Here is a 21,949-nt window from a genome sequence, read left to right as displayed (position 1 = left end):
AAATGCTATGTGGAATTATCAAAGAAAGATCCCTGGGTTCAAATGGGTAGGAGAGTAGGTAGACAGAACCATGTGGAAAACCCATGCTATGTCCAGAAAATCAAAGCTGACCATGTGATGGAAGAATTGTGCCTAATAACCAGGGGTTCTCTATGCAGAAATTAGGAGTTGTGTGTGAGTGGCAGTGCCAGAAAAAGCAAAGGGTTTGATTTGGGAACTTGAACCCAGAGATGTGTTTTAGCTGCAATTCTAACAATGGAGCACCAACTGTCAACTAGAAGCAACCATTGCTGCTGTTTTTTCCTTCAAAACCCCTTCTCGGGAGTGTAAATAGTTTTAATTATATAGATTTAGGACACCGTATTCTTAAACTGCCCACACATCTCTATCCCAGGGCTTAATCCTGAAATGCGCTGAGCACTCCAGGCCCTTAGCCAGCAAAGTACTTAAGTACACCCTTCACTTTAAGCACATGAGAAATCTCCTGTGACTTCAGAGGGACTATATGAGTGTTTTCAGCAAGAATATGCTTAATTGTTTTGCAAGACTGGGGCCTGAGTGTCCAGCATTTTGGAGGATCAAACTTCCAATGAGACTTTAAGCCACTCCATAAATTCAAACTCTTCTTCAACTGACTGGACCTTAGGACAAAACTCTATTACACAATTTCATGATACAATCTAAGCTGATCATTCCGCTCTGCTGAGATTTTGTTAAAAATTCAGAGATTTTTTTCCTTATATACTTTAGAGTTTAGATTTATCATTAAAACACAGTATAGAACTTACATTTTTCCAGTGTCCGCTTTTCTGCAACCATATACTTCACCGAATCCCCCTCGCCCAATTATTCTATGTACACTAAAGTCATTCATGGTCAGCTGTGAATTCAAAACACACAAATTTCATTTTCCAATGCCCAGAACCTTTACCCTTTACAATCTCTAAATTCATTTGACATCAATGTATTAAAGTGGATATTTGTTCTTTATTTTTTAGTTTTATGGTTTTACTACCTGTTTTCAGAAAGTAGCTCTGTTAGGGCTTGTCTACACTACCGCACAGGGTCGATCTAAGATACGCAACTTCAGCTACGTGAATAGAGTAGCTGAAGTTGACGTACTTAGATCTACTTACCGTGGTGTCTTCACTGTGGTAAGTCAAGGGCTGACACTCTCCTGTCGACTCCGCTTGCGCTCCTCATTCTGGTGCAGTACCGGAGTCGATGGGAGAGTGCTTAGTGGTCGATTTATTGCGTCTATACTAGACGTGATAAATTGACCCCTGCTGGAATGATCGCTGCCCGCCGATCCAGTGGGTAGTGTAGACAAACCCTTAATTGTTTATGCTCCCCTATGTCTGCAAGCACTAGAATCTGGGGAGGTCATAGTGATGGTATTTACAATAGCCAAGATGACAGGACACAAAGGCATGGCTGAGGATTTCAATGGATATGAAACCAAGACAGCAGCTTTCATGAGCAACGCTGCCTTGCAGACAAAGAAATTGTGGGAGTAAAACACTTTAGGACTAAGGGATGAGGCCAAGAATATACCAAATGGAGGCAAGCAGGTCTGAGTTTTGAAGGGAAAAAACAGAGGGAGACAGAATAGTACTTGGGTTGGCGTCTCCTGCTGAAAAGTAGTACTCAAACAATCTGTTTCCTGTAACTATCTATTTCAAAACCACAAGGCTTTTAAGTCATGACAGGCAGAGAGGGTAGCCAGGGAGGAATCATTAATGGTGCTGGGAGGTTATGTACATCAAAGAATAGAACAGCATATTGGAATAATACTCATTGTTCTTCTTAATAACGTCTTTTAAGGAAAAGTATTCTTTAAAATAAAACATTTTCTTTCCTACATCGGCTTTTGACAAGATAAATGTAATTACTTACATGAATATTTAGTTCTACATTTTTCCATTGACAAAATCTAGTAAACCTGTCACTGTTAAAAAAAAAAAATTTAAAAAGTTAAGTTAAAAGGTTATCCAATAGAATTACAGAAAGTATTGTGAAAAATGCCAAGTACTCTGGTTTTGAAAATTAAATTCAGCACAAGGTAATTTATGAAGATTAAAATTGCCATTTAAAAAATTCACTGATTAGCCATCTTTTATGCTTGTTTTAATTTGGCATGTTTCTTAGCAACTCACTCTCAATATGTTTTGTTTAATAACAAGTTATAAAATATATCTGATTATTTTCTCTCTTCAGTTACGAATGCATCCATATTTATTTACATAATTTCCTTTAGACCCTGTTTCTAACGGTCAATTTTTCAGGAAATTAAAAAAAAATATTTCAACTGTATCACAAGCAAGATAATTAAATCAGAAAGTATGCAATGTAACTTCAAATTGAATTAACCTTAATATACACCAAGGAATAATGTAAACCTATTTTATCCTGAAATAAAGAAGATGTCAATACTATTGAATGTTGTTACAGGATAATTGTCTTCTGCTGCTACATCAGTTATAAGATGTTTATTTTCAGGGTAGGAAAAATTGATCTTTTGAGGACATTATGTTGGCTACATAATCGGATATATCATTTGTCAGCAGTGGATTAGGGGCCAAATCTGTGCACTTTACTCCCACCAGTAGTCTCATTAAGGGTAATAGCATTATTCAGATGTGTAAGATTAACTGGTTTTGCCACCTTACATTTCCTTACAGTTACTGTTTAGTTGTAAACCGTTTGGGCTACACACTAGAATTGCTGTATAGCTCACCCCATAAAATTGTAGTTTACTTGTAAGAGTATCACGCAGATGAATGGAGTTAGAGACTTTCAGACTTTTAAAAGATCAGACTGTAAGAAGTCCATTATTACTGTTACGTGGTGCAGTGGAGTGGTCCACTGATTGTGTGATCTGAACATCCTTACAAGTTCTGTCACAACTACACTGCATACAATACTGGGATATCCTGATATTTAACATGATACATGTATCAAGGCTAGTTCTTTGGAAAAGCTTGCTGATAATACACTATTAACTAAACAATTCTACCCTTATTTTGCAATAATACTCAAGGGACCAGTCTAACTGCAGGAGATTACACAGTAGTTCATATAGTATATAGATTCATACCTTTCCATAAATTTTTGAAATATTTTTCCTCGGAGACTATCACAAATTTCTTCTATGTATGGCTAAAAAAAGATACAAAATGTTATTTAACTTTTCAGTGTATGATAAACTGAACAGGCAACACTGTCCAGTGAAAATAAATTACATGTTTAGGTTCCAGCATTTACCGCCCACTGGCAAGAACTACTTGTGTTGAGCATCCTGAATGCCCACAGAAGGGGGGCCCTAAGTAACTGCAATACGCTGTGGTGACTTTCCTGGCTTATGGTCTGATCCAGCAACGAACTTCAGCATGGCCTTGACTTTAAGCATCTGAGTCGTTGCACTGAAGATAAGCATTTGCTCAAGGGCTCTTCTGAATTAGAGGCCTTAGCATTTCCCTGGGAGGGATTGGAGAGAATTTTTCAGTCTTTGCCCATGGACCAACAACAGGAAATGAGCATGGAAACTTTATGGATTAATCACCAGAATGATCAGGCTGAGAACACTGCTTCTCATTTATTTAAATTAAATAACAAAGTTTAGAATTTATGGTGAAGGCTGTGAAACTCAAAGAGCAGCCAGCACAGGAACACCAAGATAATCCTTCCTCATTAGAGCTTCTCTCTTCCCTCTCCTTTATTTACTCTACCTTGCTACCAGCAGCTTTAATTCACAAGCGGCCTATTTGAAAGAGGAGCACCATTACTTGGTTTGACATAGTGTGCAATGATTTCAAATCCCAACTCAATTACCAGTGGCTACATGAGATCCAAAGTAGACAATATAGATACCACTTTGTCAGTCTCTCTGGTTCTAACATCAAAGATAATTCACTGATACAGTAAGACCATCAAGCAGGTTTAATATAACAGTACTTTAAATGCTGCAATAAATGCAGTTACTATAAAAGTACAGCAAATTAATTTAAACCTGCAATCACTGCCATATCGCATAGGTTCATATTAACAAAAAGCCAGGACATTCAGCATTAAAGCAAAAATTAATTTGTCTAATTATGTTATCTAACTTTAATTGGAATGTCCTTGCTTAGGTCAGTTTGTGTTAGAACTGTAATAATACAGAAATACCTATTTCACCTTCAATTTGTTTGAATAAATAAAAATCATTAAAGGTGCACTTTTCAAACCAATAAACCAAAATCCATTATTTACTTTGGTGCTAAATTTGTGGACACAGAAATCCTATAATTCTAAAATCCTACAACATTTATAGAATTTTAGAGAAAAGTACTCTAATTTCTGTAGAGGACAAGTAGCCTTTTTCAGAATGTAATTTCCCACTGTATTTAGAATAATGAAAGAACTATAAATTGGCACCAGCACCTAAAACCCTCATGTGAAACGGCAATATTGCTAACTCCAGCCATGTACTCTTATACCTCAAAAATATGGTGCTATATAATATAGTTAGCTAGAGGCAAAAGGAAGGACCCACTAAACAGAAAGGTATCTGCATTGCTATGCTTTTATATTTCTGAAACATTCAGTTGAATTCTGTACTTCATGACCTGATTTATGTTGAAAGGAAGCATAAGGTCCTGATGTAAAAGGGATTTATTGTAAACTATATTTAAAAAATGTAATTTACCAGTGGTTGGCAAAGCAACTGTAGCCCACTTTCACTTAGAGCGTCTATGTGAAATTCCTCACACTCTGCTAATTGGGTTACCTAGAATGCACTTGGAACCAGCATATGAAAGCATAGATCCGAATGGACTGTGACCTGAATTTCTAGGACAATGTGTAAAAAAGCAACACTACCAAGCGGTTAACTGAAACTGGGTACATATTTTTAATTGAATTTCTTCTATTTTGAATGAAAGTTTCACAGTTATCTAAGAAGCCCTCAGTGAGAGAAACTAAGGGCTAAGTCATGCAAAGTGCTGAGCACTCTGACCCCAAACCAGAAAAACACTTGGTACATGCTTAACTTTAATACCCTTATGTATTCCCATTCCCTACTCATATGCTTACACCCACGAGCTGCTTAAATGCTTTCCTGGACTGGGGCCAGAGCTCTCAGCACCTTGCAGATCAACAGTCACAGGTGGGGAGATGGATTGACCTCATGTCCAAACGCCGACTGGCCAACGTGACTCTCTCCTGCTGCCACAAGCCGCCAAGGGATGAGGATTTCTTTCAAACACTGCTAGTCTGCTGGGATACTCCTCAACCATAGGCATAAAAACCACTGATCTCACCAAAAAAAAAAAGCTATCTGTAATAATTGTTCCTTCTAAGAAGTTTTCCATATGATTTTGGAGGAAAACAGGAATAAAATGTTAATATTAGAACCCTTCAGCCAGTCAAGTTATAGAGCAGTTAGTAATCTTTTAAAAAATGTACTCAAAGACTCTTCTGGCTAAAGAAGACTAATCTACCATTTTTATTATCTTTAACAAGACAATGAAATTAGAAACATTCTCTGATTATAATATACAGAAATCTTTCTCTGTATCATTTTGTTTTAATTGACTTCTGAAATACAGTATAAAATTCCTGCCATAACTGTAATTATAATATGTATATAAGGGAAGTTTCCTGAAATTGCTTACGTTCAAATAATTAAATAAAACCCAGACACTCCAAGGGCTTTCGTCTCACCTGAAAAAGACTTGGTGGCACTTGTTTCTTGGCAAGGTGAGTTTGTACATGATCTACAGCTTTCTTTGAGAATGGCTTCGGAAAAATAAAAAGTAAGATTTTAGACAAATAGCTGGAAAAGAGATATTTAGGTTCTTAATTATTGAGGTCACAATAGCAGTTTTTAACTAAAAAGGAATGTTGCTTATATGAAAAATACACAAACTTCAAAATGAATGTAACTTAGTGTCCATTAAGCATCCTGTTGCAAAACACTTTGAAAGTTATGCCCATCCCTATTTCTAAGCCAAAAAAAAAAAAAACAAGGTCCCAGATCATGCCATGCGTGATGGAGACCATCCATCAAGTAACTGCAAGGCACAGGAACACAGAACACATGAAACCACCAACTGCTTCTTTGTATTCCCCGTTTTAAGAAAAATGTACACTTACATCCCAATCCTGCAGGTGTACATGCTCACCTTCAGGCACGAGTAGTCCCATTCCCTTCAACAGAATTATGTGTAAAGCGAAGCATGGGCATAAGCCCTTGCAGATTCAAAGTCTTACATAACAGGATAAATTTCTCTCTGGCTCAAATCATGTCATTATTGTAGATTATCCACTCTTTCAAATAAGGCTATGCTTTACAAAGAGTGACAACCGAGTTAGTAGACACTGCTATCATAATAGATTGCTATTGTCACACTTTGAGCAGCGTTTTGTGAAATTCCCTGTCAGACTTTCATCTACTCACTGTCCTTCCATTATTAAATATTTTAAAGAATTTAAAGTCAAAGGAAACATTAAAATATTACAATAATAGAGTGAAACTGCAGCATACATACATGTGAGCAAGACAGCAGCTCTTTCATTATGTATGTGTCATAAATCTGCCGACTTCTGCTAAGACGTTCCTCCTCAGAATCCAGTTTTTCATAGTCTTTTATCTGTAATATGGGGGGAAAAAAAAAAGGAATCAGTCAATTGAACCTATTTCTAAATCTTTACACTGTCTGAGGAAAGAAAGATTCTTCACTGTGGTAGACACCTTATTTCCCTTCATCCCTTTCCCAGGACAAGTTTGTGGAGGTGCTCGTTGCAATTCTGTAGTTAAGGATGACTTCTGGATTCCAACCCAAGAAGAGATTTTCTATCCCCCCTGTAACTCTTGATCGGAGTAACCAATTTGTTTGCAATTTGTTTGCAGACTGTGGTGCTTAAAATGGGGTATGAAGAATTTTGTTTGAAAATCTGAGAAGTTCTGGATTAAGAACATATGCACACGCCTTCCTAAACCATTAGCTGGGCTGTAAATTGTGTGAAAAAGATCAAGGAACTGATGGACTGGGTGGGACAGGCAGAGGAGTATGTATCTGACTGAACCTTTTTGAGGAGGCCTTCTTTGTCCTTCTCCACGCAGTGAGAGCACCAATCCTGGTTCTCCTACAATGATGAATGCTGATCCCCACTTTCTGAAATGTATTTGGAGCATATGCATAAAGTAGAACCAGTAGCCTGGAAGCCGAATGAGCATCTTTTTTTATGCTGTAGGCCTTAGCAGTAGCACTTTAATATTAAGGTTTGAGGCAGCATTCAGGCCTCTCAATGGACTCAGCTGAATCAGTTATATGAACTTCTAATCAGTTACCATGGAAAAAAAACTTCTGTGTTTACATCAGCTTTTCAAAATACTGAGTGTGGAAAACAACTTTGTATGACGAAGAGGCTATTGCACTGAAGTTCTCTTAAGAGGAGATACTGTATTATAGATATCTGCTGGAAAAAATGACCTATTTCAGGAATTTCTAGTGGCCCCTTCACAGAGGGATCTTGATTTTGGTCTTGTTTACTATAGAGCACTACACCAAAAGTTGCAATGGAAATTTAAGTTAACTTGCTTCCAGCATAGTGTTTATAATTCAATTAAATACATTAAATCTGTAGTTAGAACAACAGAATTTAGGTTAAGATATTTGAGAATAGTGTACGAAAATATAAGAATGACTGGTTTACAAATTCATTGCAATTTCTACAACTTTTGTTTAGTGAGTAAGCAGCATTAGTGCTGCATAAAGAGAGGAGATGATTGCCTCAACAAGGTCTAAAAACTGCTTTAGACATGGCATATAGTCTTAATGCTCATTCTGTGCTACAGGAACAGACTAGATCATAACAAATTTGGGAATATCCACTTGAGCACTCTCACAGAAGAGACAGTATATAAGGATAAATCTAGGTGAGGGCAACAAATAACCATGGAGACTTACAAATAGGTTTAGCTCTACCAAGCAGTAAGAAAGCCAGAGAGGAGGCACAAGATATAGGTTCTGTTAGGAACTTCGTCTCATGACAGCGAGGCCAACCCTGAAAGACCTCCGATCCATTCTGCTCTGAAGAAGAGTTTAATCAATGCAAATCCTTCAATGGGAGTATTACTGGCAAGAGACTCCTATTAGGGCATGGAGAAGGAGGAAAAGAAAGAGATAGTTTAATATCCCCAAGGGACAGCTTGTGTTTTGATCTACTGAACCTCCTCCACTTCATTCTGTGAAGAACCAGGATCCAAATGAAACACTGAGTATGAGGATTTGCACTAAATCCACCCATCAACTTGTGAATCAAGAAAATCAAAGCATTCCAGGGCTGAGACTCAACCTGGCCCTTTTCAAAGCCTCTTCAAGAAGGAACAGAGCACTATGGCTTCCAGACCCACAAAGTAAAGGCTGCACAGATGATGTAGTGCCCAGTCACACATCTGTCATTGAGACAAACATTGGACAGGCTGGTGTTGGTGAGTCTCCACTTGGAGAGAACACATGGACCAGACTCTGGAAAAATATTTCAAACAGGTGGGGAAAAAAAAAAAAAACAAGGATCCGTGATCACCACTTTAACAAGTGGAAAAGCACATCTAGACTTAAGAGAAAACAAGTAGGAGCAGGAGATTTTAAATTGAAGGACATAAAACGGTATGCTTTGCCTCCATTTCAGAACACATTTTTCTTTTTGAAGTTGTCATGGTTACAGGGCAAGCAGCAATTTAAACCCCTTTGAAGTTCCTCTCAAGTGCACCCCTACAAGTAACCATCTTTTTCTCAGGGTGGAATTTCACAATTCATCCCATGCTTAAAATGGGTCTCCGGCCACAGTCCCCTTTTTTATCAACTGTTATAATGACACAGGTCTAACTGTATTTGGAGCTTGTGACCAGAGACTGATTAAAGTGACACAAACATACTATTAATCCAAAGGCACATAGCAATTAGAGTACAGGGTTAAAAATAAGAAAAGCCTAAACACATAGTCTTACCTAAGCCTAGACTTTCCTTGAGAGTTTAAGAAGGTTTCACTTAACCCAGGCCCGCCAAGAACTGGGCTAGGTGAAACAGGTTGCCCCTGCAACTGCTGCCTCTCAGACAGTCTGATGTTCCATTCTGTATCTCTCAAGCCCAGTATCTCTCAAGTCACAGGATTTCTTTTTATTCATTCCAAAGTCCCTTTGTTCATGGTTCCTGCTTGAAGATGTCCTGGGATTTTGAGTAGCGTTCCTGAAACTGACCAAACTGGCTTATGGATTTCTCTGGAGGATAACTTTAAACGGTGCATTTCTGGGATTGTCATTTTGAGCACCAAGCAATTGAATTCCGTCTACAAATTGTTCGGGAATTCCTGTAGGATTTACCCTTTACTTATCTTTTAGCCCACAAAGCAAACAATAAAGCTAGATACACAGATACAGAAATATAACAACAACAATTAATACAGATACAGTAACTCCTCACTTAAAATCATCCCAGTTAAAATTGTTTCATTGTTCCATTGCTGATCAAATAGAGAACATGCTTGTTTAAAGTTGTGCAATTCTTTCTTATAACATTGTTTGGCAGCTGCCTGCTTTGCCCACTGCTTGCAGAAAGAGCAGCCCATTGGAGCTAGCTGGTGGGGGCTTGGAACCAGGGTCGACTGGCAGCCCCGCTATCAGCTCCCCGCTTCCCAGGCTATCAGCTGCCAGCAGTTCAGCTGTCCCTCCCCACACTGCCATTTGCTGCTCCTGCCCTCTGCCTTGGAGCTGCTCCTGGGAGCCTCCTGCTTGCTGTGCAAGGGTGGGGGAAAGAAGAGTGCTAATGTCAGAGCGTCCCCCTCCCCCATACTCCTGCCCCCTGCTTACGCCATCTCCATAGAGTGCGGGGCGGGGGTGTTACAACAGGGCTCAGGACACAGGGAGCTTGCTCGCAGCAGCTGCTGTCTCAATTTGCTGATCTACTTAAAAAGGCAATGTACTTAAAGTGGGGTTAGTATACTTAAAGGGGCAATGCGCATCTCTCTCTCTCTCTCACACAGGGTGTGTGTCTCTGTCTGCCATTCTGTCTTCCCTCTCTCCATTCCTGCTGCCTTGTAGAGTGTGAGGCTACATTAACAATAATGTGTTAACCCTTGAGGGCTCAGCCGAGTACTAGTTCATCATTTAGCAGTAAGGCATTCCCTGGGAAATATCCCACCCTCTGACTTCACCACCTCAACCAAGCTTAACAATCATCATTGCTGTGTACAGTATTAAATTGTTTGTTTAAAACTTATACTCTGTGTGCGTATATATATATAAAATGTAGTCTTTTGTCTGGTAAAAAAAATTTCCCTGGAACCTAACCCCCCCTATTTATGTTAAGCTAAATGATGTTAAGCGAATCCAATTTCCCCATAAGAATTAAAGTAGCATTTTTCAGAAAAATAACTACAAAGTTTAGTGAGGAGTTACTGTAATTCCCATGCTCTTCACAGAAGCCTTGCAAAATTCAAGGAGAATTTGCTGCACTCCATCTACACAGATTGAACAACACACACTCTTCAAGGGGATAAAATTCAAATAGCTTGTTGGAATAAATCCTTGCTAGATGAAGAATATGTTCTTGTGATGGGAGCTCTGAAGAGCTTTCCTCCTAAACCTGTGCATGATAATAAAATTTTATAACCACTTTAGAGTTTTTTAACATGTTCTAAGGTTGAATCAGAACCTTGAAGGATTTGGGAAAGTGTAGCACAAACACTGTCAACTCTTATTACTGGCCGACATTAGTCTCTCTGCAGCAACTGTCTAAGAATAAAGGCCACACTGAGTCACAAATGGTAAACCAATTCAACAGTGCTGGGCCAACTACCTCCTTTCTTTCAATTTAGGGAAATGAGAATGTGTCATCAAGAATACCCTGATTCTATTGTAGACAAGCAAGACGATATGAGACACTTATTAATATCAGATCATGTATGGCATACAAATTCAGCTAATTTTACAGGTTTATTTAACAGAACACTACTACACAGAACCAAAAGAAACATGATGGTGAGCAGAACTCACAAACTGTCATGGTTTATCTGACAACTGACATATAGTAGTAATAGCTCCCTCTTGAGTTACTGTACTGTCCCATAAATATGGTGGTACTAATGACTCATATATGATAATCCCCTGGCAGACAAATACCACAGCTCACCTTCAGAAATACGATCTGACAATATATCTTTTCAAATGCTGAAATTAGAATGCTTAAGTTACTGAGCATCTAAAAAAATGATTTTTGACAGATCTGGATGAATCACTCATCCAGATAAATGCATGATCGTGACTCACGTTGCAGTAACATACGAGATCCCTTCAGCATGGGGCCTTTTTACATCTAAGGATAATTTTTATGTAACAATTTATTCAAATTATTCTACCTGGAAAATGTGGTAAGTAAATCAAATATATAAAAATTTCAAAGCTTTCAAACATAATACTTTACTGTAAGAAATACAGCAAGTCTCTTTTTTAAATATCTAAAGGGGACTTTTCTAAAAATATGTAACAACACTTTTAAAATATTTTTAGGCAATGTTTTGCTAACCCTTAAAGTGCAACTTCAAATTGTTTCAAAGATAAAGAAGTGACATGAAATAACTCATGTTTCTAAATAATCTCTATACAAACCGCTATTTTGATTAGTTACTACAGTAATTTCTTAAATGTATAAACAAATGGAAATGATAGAAAAATGTATTCAGTATTCCTCTTTACAGTGAATAAAATTTCTTAACTCAAATTAGCAATTTTGGAGTTCTAAGAATTTATCTTTAGACCAACAGCAGCTTAGGAAGAAGCCATCACTTGACATTAATGACTTTGCCAGTTATTATCCTATTTTGAACGTTCTCTTTTGAGGCGGTCATGGAAGGAAAATACCAGCTTCATCTGGATTCTTCTGATATACCAGATCCCTACTACTCTAACTTTATGTCTGGTTTTGGTACAGAGGCTGTATTAGTAGCCGTAGTCATCTATCGCCTTCTGGCAATGGAAAACACCCGACCTTATTAAATCTATCAGCAGTCTTTGATAACATTACTCATGAGGTGCTGCTTACCCACCTGCAGGATCTGTCACAAATTGATGGGACTGTTCTGCAAGAGTTCTGTTTATTCCTTTATAAGAAGTCTCAGAAGATGATAGTAGGTAATTATTCATCACTCTAAGGTCCCTCTTATGCAAAGTCCTAGAGGATTATACTTTGTTGCCCCTTTTGTTCTGCATATAAGAGGCTACCAGGGAAGTTTGAATCATTTGGAGCTGCAGTGTGAACAATACATGGATAAAACTCAACTTTACATCATCTTTTTCACAAGTGCAGATGGTGCAGTTTGCTAATCCATGTCCCTGTCTAAATCATGCAATGGTGAAGCAAAAACATACTGGCTGAAAAACAGTCTAGACAAGACAGAGTTAATGTGGTTGGCACAGAACATTATTTACAGAAGCTGACTAGATGTGACTGCTTTCTCTGTTGGTGTTTCACTCCATGTCAAGTTGGTTGGCAATCGGGGAATACATTTGGACCCTGTTTTATGGCTCCAAATTCAAATGCCTTTTAAATTGACTATAATTATTTTATAATTGGATCAGAACAACTACAAAACCAAAACTCAGTCACGTTAATGCAGCGAGCTACAAGCAGTCACACTTCATTCTTGAGTCAAGCTCTTAATTCAGCTCCAGTAGCAACTGAAAAGACTTTTTATTCTGCCACATAGAATGCTTCAAGCCAGGAAGATGCAGCAACCATTTTTGCCACAGTTCTTAAAATTCTGTACACAGTGCCCTCAGCTGATCTTGAATTTCCATGCTCTGCAAAATTGTGGTAGTTTATATCTCATCTGCAGTTAATTACCTTTCATTGTTGCAGAATCCATTATGCAATTGTCACCACCTCATTGATTCAACACCATGTATTCTTCTTAAGACTACTCTTTAAAACTACTAGGAAGCTTCAGTTTGTGTAGAATCCAGCAGAGCGAGATGACATGCACGTACTGCACCTGTGCGCCATCAATACAATGGATCCAACACTGGCTCTCAATACTCTTCCAAGTGCATTTCAAGGTGTTGGCTTTAATCTGCACGTATAAAGACCTATATTATTTGGGACTTGACTATCTTAGATATTATTTTTCTATGTACACCATTATGACAATGGATATAAACTGAAGTGTTTTTGCTGACAGTCTCTAAATGTGCGTTTCTGAAGACTGGAGGCAGAATCCCTGATGGTAGAACTTGATCCCACAGTGTGACACTGTGGCCGAAAGACCTAATGCAATTGTGAGATGCACAAATAGGGGAATCTCGAGTAGGAGTAAAGAGGTTATTTTACCTCTGCCATTGGTACTGCTGCGACTGCTGCTGGAATACTGTGTTCCGTTCTGGTGCCCACAATTCAAGAAGGATGTTGATAAATTGGACAGCGTCCAGAGAAGAGCCACAAGAACAATTAAAAGAATAGAAAACATACCTTATAGTGATAAAGTCAAGGAGCTCAATCTATTTAACTTAACAAAGAAGTGTTAAGGGGTGATTTGATTATAGTCTATAAGTACCTTCATGGGGAACAAACATTTAATAACAGGCTCTTCAATCTAGCAGGGGAAGGTATGATCCAATGGCTGGTAGTTAAAATTAGACAAATTCAAACCGGAAATAAGGTGTAAATTTTTAAGGGTGAGAGTAATTACCTATTGGAACAATTTACTGAGGGTCGTAGTGGGTTCTCCATCATCGACAATTTTTAAAATCAAGATTGGCTGTTTTTCTAAAAGATCTGCTCCAGGAATTATTTTTGGAAGTTCTCTGGCCTATGTTATACAGGAGGTCAGACTAGATGATCACATTGGTCCCTTCTGGCCTTAGAATCTATGAATAGCAAGCTTGTCAAGCCCACATTTTTTAACTTCTGAGAACTGTGCAAGTCCACATTTTTCAGCCAACTGTTTGCTGAATGGGTCTGAACTGAGGCAGTTTTCATTTTAACTTTCTTGTCTTTTTATTTTCTGATTTCTGAGTTACTGATTAAACTTTGCAGAAAAGAAGCAGGAAAATATAATAAAATTCAAGTTTAAAAAAAAAACACAGAGTCCTCATTCTAAAGCAATGTTACATACCCATCTTGCCTAATCCAGGTGAAGTTTCTTGAAGACAAATGGTGATATTCAGGATATTCCATATCAGCCCGTCCTCTAGATCTCAACCAATTACTGATGGCTAGATTAAGAGGTATATGCAGATAGCGGACTCTTACTTTGCGTTTTTATAATAACAAAAATAATGTAAATGTATATTAAAATTGTATACATCTCTCTATAAACCTGTATGCACCACTTGTCTTCTTAGATTAGAAACGTACTAAAATGTAGGGACTGTGTCAGTCTTCACATGTATATACACAAACAACAGCTGGCACAATGAGGTCAGGTCCTGATTGGTACCCCTGAGTCTACTGTCAAACAAATACTAAATAATAAGATATGCAACTAGGTATGCAACTCGGTGATGTGCAAGATATGCAATTCAGTGATGTCTATGGAGATTGCACGTGCACATCTGCAGGAAGAATACAGCCCCTAAATGCAATTTTAAAAGAAGTACACTGAAGGTTGCTCAAAAAAAAATTTTTAATCAATTTGTAAAGAATAAAAAAAAAACCTACAGGCCTGACAGGCCTAATAGTCCAGCCTGCAGCTTGCTTTCAGTTTCGGCTTTAGCAAGAGTCACAGCATCCAGAAATAGCTGGAAATATTTCGCTTCACTACGGTACATACAGTAACTTCACCGTACGCTCAAGGGAAAAAGGCATTCATGTATCTACCCTATTCCAATCATAAATCATGATTCTTCCCCCTCGCTCCTCCATCAGCCTATTGGTATTTTTGAAGCCTTCTTGGGTGCATCGATCTGATAAACGTCATATGGTTAAGATTCAGTCAATATGTTTTTTCTTACATTATCGTTTTCATCAGCCAAAAGCCTGCACACCCCAGTGGCATTATAAAACCAAAGACCAAATAAACTCAATGTGTCTTCAAGCGAAGGTATCTATTACAACTGCACTTCTTTAAGTGTTTTATTAATCCACTGTTACAGAAACACAAGAAGCTTAATAAAAAGACTTAGTCTCAATTTGTACAGTTATACCAAATAACGGCACAGCTGGAACATAAGCCAGCAAAATAATTTCTCCTTTCAGCATTCCATTTTGTACTGTTTAAATGTGTGATCATTATCAATGTGATACCAAAGAAATCATCGTAATCTCCTTACAAGCATATATGATTTGAAAACTGTACAAAAAAAACAATTAAATACTTTGATCTAACATTCTATTTTAAAAAGCCTCTTATATACGTTTAAAAAGCTAGTGTTGTAAGATCCAAATGTTACTTATCACCATTTCTTATGAATCATTAATCTACTTAAGGAAACTGAAATGTATCAGAACTTTGCATATCATAATACATCCCCCTTTTCCTCCATTCTACCCCCCCGTCCAGTGCCACCCATATGCTCTTCCTACCAAGCCCAACCCCAAACACAAATACACTTGTTCCTGGCAAGCCAGAAATTAAGCTTATAATACAGAACACCAATAGAAGATAAAAAGTTTCTTACCTCTTCATAAAATTTCAGCTGAGGGACAGCTTCATCAATTTCATTCATACAATAATCTTTAAACAGCAAAAATCCTAAAACAAATAAAAAATACTTTAGAGAGGAAAACATGAATTAACATGGTCACTTCCAGGCAGGATGTATAGTAACCAATATTCTTTTGGAATTTTTTTGTTCCTCTGTAAGTATTGTTAATGGCTGAAGTATATCAATTACAATTATTTAATGTCTGTACAGTATTTTGAAAATGTACAGTAACATAGAAGTATTGCTATTAACTTATTCACCTGAGTTGCATTAAACATAATCCTTTTTCATTTGCTTGTAACTGTATAATATATTCACATTGTGCACTGAAATGTTTTACGCCTGGCCTCTGACCAAAGGTGAATTTTTTTCAGAAAGCTTGAATAATATCCATCTCTGAGTTTTCCACAAACGAGGAGGGAAATTATAGATACATTTTCCTGTTTCAAACCATTCAAACCACATTTTATAGTAATAACAATACCAGCACCACTTTTCTAACCTACTAATACTTAGATCTTTTTTACCCAATATTTCAAATACATTTTGTAAACAACATCGTAACATTAAATTATTTTCAAAGACACTTGTAAAGACTTGAAAACATGACTACTGCAGTCTGTCTGATGATCTGTTCCTTGATTCCCAAGATGGGATGTTGAGCAGAGTGTTTGTCACAAGCAGTGTTCAACAAACATATCATTTTTACGTATGTCTGAGCTGACATCTGCTATCCTGAACTATCTTTTTGCTCAGTTACCATGGATCTCTCTTGCCAGCGTTAACCGTCATGGCTATCTGCAAGACTCTAGGAGCTGTCAGTATGCATGCGTTCAGCTCACTCCAGCAACCAATACCTTTTTCCTTCCTTTCACTTAGTAAGTGCTCACTGAAATCATAACCAATGACAGATGTGGTCATGAAACACTAAGGTACAGTTGAACGGGCTGGGATGCTGACAGACCAGCTCAGATCAAAGCAAAAGGTCAATTCACTTGTTTGTGAAGATCAAAGTAGTATTAAGCATTAGTATGCGTTCAAACTAATTCACTCGTATGCTAACAGAAATCAATAGAGATGCTGATTGTATTGTTTTCGTCTATCTATATCCTGTACTTAATTAACCCTATATCAGAGGTTTGTGTTAGTATTAAGATGAAAATTTACCTGATGTGTAAACTTCCTGAAAACCAATGAATGTTACCTGAATTGCTCTCACTTATCTATTTCTATAGTAATGTAATGGTAGACAATTGCATAATGTACATCACTAACTGAATTACTTATCAAAAAGAAAAGGAGTACTTGTGGCACCTTAGAGACTAACCAATTTATTTGAGCATAAGCTTTCGTGACCTACAGCTCACTTCATCGGATGCATCACGAAAGCTTATGCTCAAATAAATTGGTTAGTCTCTAAGGTGCCACAAGTACTCCTTTTCTTTTTTGCGAATACAGACTAACACGGCTGTTACTCTGAAACCTTACTTATCAAAGAAATCCTGTGAATGCTAAAGAAGGGCCTAAGGACTTTAGCCTACAAATGCGAATTTCAAAGCAAGTGGTCATTGATGCGGGGACCTGAGGTCAAAGACTCAAGATGCACTCTTCATCAAAGGAAGCACCCATGTGGGCGAAGGCACCTGTCAGCATGTCTTCTGTGAGTAGGATCTATAACTGCTGATATAAGAGAATTATCCTGTATCTCTGGACTGATTAATTCTACCAGGGAGGAATACTGAGAAACTGGACAGAGATCTCTAGAGCCATTCAAGGTAACCCTGAGAGATTTATGGAAAGCAGAGATGAAATAATCTGCTAGTTACCACTTTGGATTTACAAACTTCGACTCAGCTGTTAATATATTTTACCTGCTTTGACTTCTCAATAACTTTCATTTCTTTTCTTAGCTCATACTTCTTTAGTTACTTTCCTAAAGAATTGGCTACCAGCATTGTTTTTGGCATGAGATCAAGAGCATCCATTGACTTGAGGTAAGTGATTGGCGCTTTGGGTCCAGGAGTGACCTAATACATCGTGATTTTTGGTTTTAATAACCTTTCATCACAAAGTCCAGTTTGTCTGGGTGGTAAGATTGGCTGGAGAGCCTAAGGAAACTGTCCCTGACTCCCTGGTAAGGCTAATATTTGTTACAGACTTGGTGAAATTGAATTTATAGAATATACCACCAGTTGGGCAGCATCTGCCCTGTTTCCCGACAGTCTGACCTGAGATTGGCACGCACAGTTGTGAGCCACTCCAGACAGTGACACAGCATTAGATTATTTTTTGTTGGTGATGGTTTTTAGTTGCCAATGTGGTGCATCTTTTACCCCCCATTGTTGCATTTTTTTATTTTATTTTATTTTTAAATTGTGACTTTATTTAGGAAGTTTTAAGAGGTTTACAAATCCTATGCATGTAAATATGAGAGGAAATACAATTATTATTACAGTGAACTTTTGATTAGAAAAACATTATACAGTAATATAATCATTGGCTCTCCCTATTTAACAGATGTTACCAAGTTACAGAGTAAGCATCTTTACACTAACCATGACATATTGTTTCTAGTGGTTTAATTAAATTGAGTGAAATCTCTGATTACACATATTTAACAAACCAGGCATGTCTAGCAAATGTTACTATTAAAAAAAAAAACCTGGACAGGTGTGCTTGGGGTTTTTTTTTTTTTTTTTTTGCAGATGAATGTACTTTGACTATTGAATAAATAGTAATTAAATATCTAAGTATTTATTTATCCTCTATCTTGTTGGATATAGTACTGGTGCGTTAATTTTTTCATAACAAACACCTCCCATATTTTTTAACCATTTCTCTAGAGACAGACCATGTTTTTTCCAATGAGAAGCTCTCAGTAGCCTAGCAGCTACTAGCAGATGTGGGATGAATTCTTCATTTCCTTTTGTGACCATTTCTTCTAGGAAGCCCCAGGAAGGTTACCAAAGGATCATTTGGTAATAAATATCCAATAATTTGTGATAATTGGTTTTGAATTGCATCCCACTAGTCTTTAGTGACCTGGACATATCTACCATAGATGCATAAAATCTCCTCTTTCCGCACAATTTCTCCAAAATGTATTCCCATTCCATCTATCTATATTTTAACCTGAATGGCATAAGGTACCATTGAAACAGTATCTTAAAGAAATTTTCTTTTATTGTGCTACAGCCAGAATCAGGAGCCCAGAAAGGAGTTGGAGTAAGCCTGAAGAGAGAGCAAGTCTGGAGCAGAGCAAGGAACAGGCAGAAGCAAGAGCAAGACGAGGAACAGAGTTGGACCAAGAGCAAGGCTGGAGCAGGCTAAGGCTTGGGGAGGTGGGGGGTCTCTTGCCCCTGTCAGACGAGAGATTTCCAACCCTGGAGTGATGTTGAGCAGACTGAGCTGCTGTTCTTCCTGTGAAGTTGATATCCCTGCCCCGAGAGTCACCAGACCAATTCCTAGCTTGCGGATTGGCTGCAGCCTAGCATAGGAGTGAATCACCCTGCAATCACTTCTACTAAAGTTAGCTTTCTGTATAAAACAGCTCTTCCAGGAAGTTGAGGAACATAATGGCTGACTTGAAAGTACTGGTACCATGGAAGAGTGGACAGTTAAAAGTAGTTTTGATCTCTAAATAAGTTAGAAAAGTTTCTTTGCTGAATAGCTGGCTAACCATTTGTATTTCATGGCTTTCTCAGTCTTTAAAGCTCTTTGGTTTGCAATTTGGGTTAAGATCTTGATTGGTTGCAATGGGAGTCATTGGTAAGGGACAATAACTTATCTTTTCTCAAGTTCTATCGAAAAGCTGTAGAGCGGCATTGGGATGTATATACATTTCTGGAGGGCATGATATTTTATAAGTCTATGATAGCCTATATATCTTCACTACCACAATTTTCTTGTTCAATTAAAAAAAAAAAAAAAAACAGTATTCGGCTGGGTTAGAGAGCCCCCAGTCCCTTACTGCTTTGAGCTGATTGGCTTGAAAGTACCACAGAACATTTGGAATAGTTAATGCATGCTCCTTCATTGGTCTGTACAAAGTATCTGCATTCTCTCTTTTTCACTCTCTTTTTATGACCTTCTTTCAGGTGCATTATTAGCTTATGTAAGCAGTTTGTGGGAGGGAAGTGGGGGGAGGCTGTTGTTTGTTTTACAAAAAACATTTTATATATTTACACTTTCTTGGTCATAACAAAAAGACAAGAACATAGAAAGAACAGTTAATTGTGGATTACCACAACTTTTATTAGCAATAGTAAAAAGACAAAATCTTTCCACATTATTCAGTGGACTAAGATTTTTCCTTTATAACCATAAGAGTTTAGAAGGAGATCAAGTTGGCTTTAGTGAGGTTTTTTTTCACCCAGCAAATCCAAGATAACAAAACAAAAATCTCACATAAAAACAATGAAATACAACAAACAGCTTGCTTAAAAAAAAATTAAAAAGGATCCACAGATTTATAATACAGTTCACACATATTACACACAATGCAAAAAATAATTTATAGAAGAACATTCTCCGAAAGCCCAGGATCAAGCTCCACTAGAAATTAACATAAGAATAGAAAAAACATGCATGTTTAAAATTGGGTGAGTCAGCACTAAATTAAAACACGATGAGTTAATTCTCTTGGGAAAGAATAGAATTTAATCTACTTAAGAGACTGAAGTAGAAAACAGTGTTGCCCCTGGTTTAGTTTAGTTACTCTGAGTTTATCAGTTATCTAAATTATTCTTAAATTTTCAAAAGTACGTAAGTGACGTAGGAGCCTACAGCCTATTTTCCAGTGACTTAAGAGCCTACGTTTCAATGAAAGGCAATGATTCTCCGAAGTATCTAAGTCACTTTTGAAAGTGGGACAGACACCCAGGTCATTAAGGGCTTTTGAAAAGTGAAAAATGAAGACCAAAGAGATGACATCAGGAATCTTACTGAGTTTCACTGGGTGGATCCTGGTTGAGGCTAACAGTAAGCCAATTTGATCATCATGTGATTATTTATGGGAATGAAACCAGGAAATTACATTCAACTTCACTGATCTGAGTCTCAGACTTGTGTGTCAGTTCATTGTTAGTCATGCTAAAATAAGGCCACAAATCCAAAACTAACACATCTAGTTTATTTACTCATTTTACATGACGCACAGCCCAACCTTAATTACACTGAAATCAAAGGGGGTTCTGCTACTGACTTCAGTAGAAACAAAACCACATAAAATGTAATGCCAGAAGAAAAACTGAGAACCACAGAGTTGGGTGATTTAATTAACAATGCTGCTGAAACATGACTGAAGTTTAACCTGACCTCTGAAACTAAACTGCAATATTGTTAATGTATTCAGATTATCACTTTACTCCCACGAGAAAAAGACAGGAGAGAGAGCAGGAGGAAGACCGCTCCTGAGGATGTGTCAAGCAGAAAAAGAAAATCTTGATTTGTAATGTGCAAAGTTAAGGCTGCTATTATCAATCTACAGCAGCAGCACGGAGGAGGGTCTGTTCTCCCATGGATAAATACCTAACTCCTTTTAACATCAGTGGGAGTTTCACATTCCAATCTGAATGGACACTAGCGAATAATTTTGAGAACAAAAAAAAAAAACAACAAACGATGCACACAAAATAATTATGAGATTGTCATATGTATCACAGGTAATGGAACAAACCCCAGGGTGGGATAACTATGTTTGGAAGTAGCTTCTTTATTATAACAATAGATGGCAGCAAAGGGCCTCTACAGTTGGCTTTGTAGCTTGGCAGCTGACAAGTTTTCCGGGTCCATGAGCTCCTCAATGTGGTGGCAGTATTGTCTCAGTCAGAGACAAGATAAGCCTCTTTAAATCACAAACATTTAATTGGAAAAGCCTACTAATTCCTAGCCATTTTAAATGTTAAATCCAAAGGCAGCATGCTTTACATTCAAACTTGTTTCTTTCTAACATTCTCCATATCCTCATTAAACAACAGAGATTCTAGTCACCACAAATACATCTTACTTATTATTTAGAACTTTGTTAATCTTTGAACAATAGAAAACAACTGATTAGAATTGACAGAATTATCTATGAGATATTATGTAGCTCACAGCGAAGCGATGGGAAAATCATATTGTGCAGAAGGCGGCTTATTGGACATGGAAAAGACATTTTCAACCATACACTTGAAAGAAAGATACCTTTAAAGTTGATTTAATATTAGCTCTGGTATCAAACCAACACTTGTCCCACTCTGTAAAGAAACAATACACAACAAATTT

The 21,949-nt window shown here is 37.5% G+C and overlaps 1 protein-coding gene across 9 annotated transcripts in view; it reads right to left on the bottom strand.

The window, feature by feature from the left end:
• The window catches only part of GRK3 (G protein-coupled receptor kinase 3), a 126,035-nt gene that overhangs the window by 47,519 nt on the left and 56,567 nt on the right, over positions 1-21,949 (bottom strand). For 6 of the 9 annotated variants that reach the window (XM_043529328.1, XM_043529327.1, XM_043529326.1 and 3 more), the window contains 6 exons: positions 15,656-15,729; positions 6,531-6,632; positions 5,704-5,778; positions 3,098-3,159; positions 1,897-1,948; positions 789-880 (listed from right to left, as the gene is read on the bottom strand). In XM_043529328.1, coding sequence (XP_043385263.1) covers positions 789-880; positions 1,897-1,948; positions 3,098-3,159; positions 5,704-5,778; positions 6,531-6,632; positions 15,656-15,729 — 457 coding nt within the window. Of the gene's footprint in view, positions 1-788; positions 881-1,896; positions 1,949-3,097; positions 3,160-5,703; positions 5,779-6,530; positions 6,633-7,952; positions 8,849-13,367; positions 13,390-14,151; positions 14,234-15,655; positions 15,730-21,949 lie in introns of those variants that run through there. The other 3 variants (XM_043529332.1, XM_043529329.1, XM_043529331.1) reach the window with 3 other exon arrangements.

The sequence above is a fragment of the Chelonia mydas genome, chromosome 15, assembly GCF_015237465.2.
Source record: "Chelonia mydas isolate rCheMyd1 chromosome 15, rCheMyd1.pri.v2, whole genome shotgun sequence".
In the NCBI taxonomy this organism is placed as follows: Eukaryota; Metazoa; Chordata; order Testudines; family Cheloniidae; genus Chelonia; species Chelonia mydas.
The sequence above is the reverse complement of the archived record's forward strand: the minus strand, read 5'-3'. Positions and strand labels throughout refer to the sequence as shown.